General features: G+C 42.2%; 1 protein-coding gene and 1 non-coding gene across 2 annotated transcripts in view; one reads left to right on the top strand and one right to left on the bottom strand.

The window, feature by feature from the left end:
• Positions 1-1,096: 1,096 nt before the first annotated feature.
• The window catches only part of ntpcr (nucleoside-triphosphatase, cancer-related), a gene marked incomplete at its 5' end in the record, with an annotated part of 14,644 nt that continues 10,982 nt past the window's right edge, over positions 1,097-4,758 (top strand). Inside the window, 3 exon segments of the mRNA XM_037684901.1 lie at positions 1,097-1,259; positions 1,339-1,444; positions 3,074-3,280. Coding sequence (XP_037540829.1) covers positions 1,097-1,259; positions 1,339-1,444; positions 3,074-3,280 — 476 coding nt within the window.
• trnar-ucu lies at positions 4,434-4,505 on the bottom strand. The gene has a single exon. It is a non-coding gene; the product is annotated as a tRNA-Arg (tRNA).

Genomic DNA, 4,758 nt, shown 5'->3' with positions numbered 1-4,758 from the left:
CTCATCCAAGAGGCTTCGTCAGTCTGAGGCCTAGCCATCTGGTATTATGGATGTGGTTAACATCTCTCCCGCCACAGAAAGACGAAGGTGGGTGAAAATGTTTTTTTTACCTGGTCAGTGTGTGTTATCAACCACTAAACGGGTTTTAATCAAATATGCAGAAAAAAAATTGGATGTTCATCTATTGGAGTCAGCACAATTGAAGATGGCTGCCACCGCCAGCTGACCTTAAATAACAACAATGGCTATAATGAAGTTATTGTACAGATATGTAGCTAAATGTTTGTGGTAGTAGCTGCGAGTGATCCCTAACACATGTCAGACCACACTTTGTTCAAGGTCTTTGTTTAAAATTTGCCACTAATTAATTAATTGATCAGAGTCAGCTCTGTCTGCCTGTTAGCAAAACTATTTAAAAAAACTAGAAAAGAAATTTTAATGAAATGTTCTGGAATTATTCATTACACGTTCCTCTACAGCTGTTTTAACATTTGAAGCCAATCCAAGTCAAGATGGCCACCACAGCCAACAGAAGCTAATGACCACATATGTGGTTGTTCTTCAATCAGTTTTAGAGATATTATTCTAAAATTTGTTGTGGCTGTTGCTGAGCGTCATTTGCAACAAGTGCTAATCCCCGTGTGAAACCTTTTCTTGAATCTAGGATTAATTGTCGAAGTCAACTGTGTTTGTCTGTTAGCAAAATATCTGGTGAACCACTGAACAGATTTAAATTAAACTTTCAGTAAGTAATCCCTGACTGTAAGACAACAAAATATTAACTTTAGAGTCTGTTCAATTCAAGATGGATGCCACAGATAATCGGTTATAACCTGCACAGAAATGGCTATAACTTCGTCAACTTTACAGATGTTGAGCTCAGAGTTTGTGTGGTAGTAGCTGAGAGTCATTGACACACACACACACAAAAAACACTGAGAAAAACAGCTAGCCACTGCATGAAATTGTGTTTAACAGTATTTTCAACTTGGTAATTTCTCAACATAAGATGATAGTCTGGCATGAAAGATGGTGGGCGATACGCCTTCAAGGAATGCCAGGCCTTTATTATTTTAGTCTGTTGTTTTGCTTGCAGGTGTGGGGAAAACCACTCTGGTCCAGAAAGCCTGTGAAGCTTTGGTGTTGTCAGGAGTCACAGTTGAAGGTTTTTACACAGAGGAGGTGAGGGAGGGCGGCAGGAGAGTCGGCTTTGATGTTGTCACCCTCACCGGCGAGCGGGGCCACCTGTCCAGAGTCAGGTACAGATCATCCCGTCCCTATCAGTTTATCTGCTTCCTTTCATCACAGTGTTTTGACTCGCCTCATTCTACCTCGAAGAGACGGCGCTGGCGTGTCTCATCACGGCAGGCGGGAGTACACCGTGGGGCAGTATGTGGTTGATTTGCCTTCGTTTGAAAATCTGGCTCTCCCCCTCTTCAGACATGTAAGATACCTAACCGTCCTTCTTACTTACAAATCATCAAACCTTTCATTTTTCTCTCATTTGAGGGAATAATTGGAAGCTACATTCCACAGTGACGTTTTTAGTGTCCGTGGAGCCGTCTGGCTGTCGTCGAGCGTGATTAATCCTGCGTCTAAAGTGACGCCAACACGTGTAAAGGAGGCGGCGCGCGCTCATCTTTCATCACTTCATGATTCGTGCGCAGTCCCCGCAGCTCTGTATATGCTGCCGTCTCGTGCACGCAACTCACTGACTGCTTCCACGACTGTGGCAGTGTTCGGATGTGTCAACTCACGATCTGCAGTGACTGTGCACAAATCTGCGCACGGATCTGGAGGCTGCAGCGAGCTATTCCTGCAAGTCTACTCATAAAAGGTTTTCTGTCGTCAGCAAATGACACCCCCAAACTAAAAATAGTGCTGAAATTATGAATCTGATAATCAGTCAAAAACACGTCTTTAAAAAAATATATTTAAACAAACAAACAAAAATCTATGGATTTCTTTCACAAATTATTGTATTTACTGAATTTTTCAGACTATAAGGTGCATTAAGTGAAACAAGTTAATTCTGACAGATTTTTGAGCGCCGTGTACCACATAAAATTGTTTCGAGGTCAGTGAGCACAATCAGCATTAATACATAAGGTGCACCGGATTATAAGGCTCACTGTCGGTTTTTGAGAAAATTAAAGGATTTTAAGTGCACCTTATAGTCCGAAAACTATGGTACATTTTTTATTAAAATGCTCTTTTGTAGGAAAATTTATAATTTTATTAAACACATTGTAGATTAAGTTATTACCCGCCACCAAAGCCGCAGCAGTAATGTTTGTGTGTGTGTGCGTTTTTGTTTCAGCTTACATTGTGGGGACCAATTGCTCCTTGTGGGGACCAAAGCCAGGTCCCCATAAGGAGAAGTCTCTTGGAGGGTTAGGTTTACTAGCAGTTGCCTAGTACTAGTTTACATTACTAGTACTAGGCATGTACTAGTAATGGTTAGGTTTAGGGAAAGGGTCAGGGTTAGGCTATAGAAAATGAATAGAAGTCAATGCAAGGTCCCCAAACAGTACATTTACAAGAACGTGTGTGTGTGTTAGGTTTTCATCTACAAGTTATTACCTTTTAGAGTCTACCCAATTTAAGATGGCCGTCACAGCAAAGCAGTCTTAGTGGACTCATAAAGAGCCAGAACTCAAGTCAGTTTTAATTATATTGAGCTGAGCTGTGGTGTGGTAGTAGCTGACAGTTGTTCACAACACATACTCCAAGGACTAACAGATTATGCAAGATATTGCATGTTATTGCATGTAAGATTATTTTCAAAATGGCTGCAACTTGGTTATTAATTACCAGTAGTCTAAAATGAAAGATATGCATTATTTCAAAGCCTTTAATTCACTTTAATTTTTTATTTTCTTGCAGTTATTGAGTCCAGTATTTGGTTCATAAAGCACCTGGTTGAGGAAGAAGAATATCGAGCTAATCCATAATCTCCAACATTTTAATACCCAAACTGTTAATCAGTAGACTGAACAAAGTAATATTAATCCAGGCTCCAGGAAGTTGGTTTAATGTCTGCTTTATGACCAGCGCTGTGTCGTGGCTGCAGGCGGGGTCAGCCGATGGCAGCAGGAAGGTGTTCGTCATTGACGAGATTGGGAAAATGGAGCTCTTCAGCCAGTCGTTCATCCGGGCCGTGAGACAGACTTTAGACGGTTCTTCTTGCACAATCTTGGGCACCATCCCCGTCCCCAAAGGTAAACCTTTGGGTCTGGTTGAAGAGGTGCGGGGCAGGAGCGACGTTAAGGTCTTCACTGTAAGTACAAGTAACTCCCACTCTGTCTATTCAGGTCAGATCAGAAACTGTTACGCTATAGGATTCTGTTTACACCCTGAGAGCTGAGAAGGCAGAGGGACCAAACCTCTATTATCCCTTAGCTGTAGCTGGATTAAGTGTAGCTCATGCGTGACTGATTCAACAAAAAAGGGGTGTTTCAAGTGTCAAAATAATTTACAACAGAAGACACAGTTATGGACATTTAGATATTTATTCAAATAAAGGTTATGAGACTTTCTGAGCAGTTTCTTGGGAAACCGGACCGACACTTTTTTGTGAATACGAAACAAAAAAAAAAAAATCAAGCTATGGGGCTATGATTATGGGGCTTTGGTCCCCACAATGTAAACTTGCTAGTATGCAAGTATTCAATCAAGCTGTGAAGCAGACAGTCTAATTTCAGTCTGATCCTCCGAGACGGGCAGACTGAGCGCAGCTGACCGAAATCAGACTGTCTGCTTCGGACTGAACGAGTGGAACACACTGCTGAAGCCATGGAGCTCGAACGTCCAATGTAAAACTAACTTGACCGCGGTGCCTGGCTAAACAATCCTTGTGCACTTTAATGTGGTGCTTTTTCAAATGTTTATTAAGTTTGTTGTATTGTAGGTCGCGACCGAGCTTCCTCCTCTCGGTACAGCGGCTCTGCAGACACTGCACGTTGTTGTCTTGCGGTGTTTACTGTAAACTACTTCCACACAGCGGACATGTTACGATGAAAAGTCTGTTAGCCGTTAGCCACGGCGCTGCTCAGCCATCATGCTGTAGCTGGCTGCAAACTATGAAATGGATTTCCTGAATGTGAGGCGGGTCTTATTACTCTGGGTTTCATGAGACACGCCTCCGTTCAGGAAATCCATTCCATAGTTTGAAGCCAACCTTCAGAGCAGCTGGCAGGAAATCACATGTGGACGTTTCAACAGACACAGACATGCATCATGGATCGGAAATCTCTGCAGGTTGGATTAGAGAAATCCGATACGTAAACGATGCTGGTATTGGAGGCCGATACCGGGTCGGATCGGCCCCATCCATACTTCCTACCCAACCCTGGGCTGCAATGGGCAACCCCATAATTATGGCACTGGGGCAGTGACCTACCACATGCAAACATACATGGACTTGAACTGACTGCGATGGCTGGGAATCGAACCCAGGTCAACTGCTTAGAAGGCAGCTATGTTCACCACTACACCACCATCGCTAAAAAAAGCTGTGGCCATGTATGTATATATATAAATATATGTATATGGACACTAACTGCACCACAAAAACCCAAACAATCAGGCCAGGGTTTTTATTGTTTATGTTATGTTTATGACATCAGCATCTGTAACAACTCTTAATAAAACCAGGATGAGTTACAACATTTAATTTCCCTTTGGGATTATTGAACTGAAACATTCCTGCTATGACTTTTGGTATTTTTTGCTATTTTTACGTTCTGCAACGTTTAT

This window comes from Nematolebias whitei, chromosome 1 (genome assembly GCF_014905685.2).
Source record: "Nematolebias whitei isolate Nwh7 chromosome 1, NemWhi1, whole genome shotgun sequence".
Lineage (NCBI taxonomy): Eukaryota > Metazoa > Chordata > Actinopteri > Cyprinodontiformes > Rivulidae > Nematolebias > Nematolebias whitei.
Note: the sequence above shows the minus strand (reverse complement) of the source record. Positions and strands in the feature narration are given on the sequence as shown.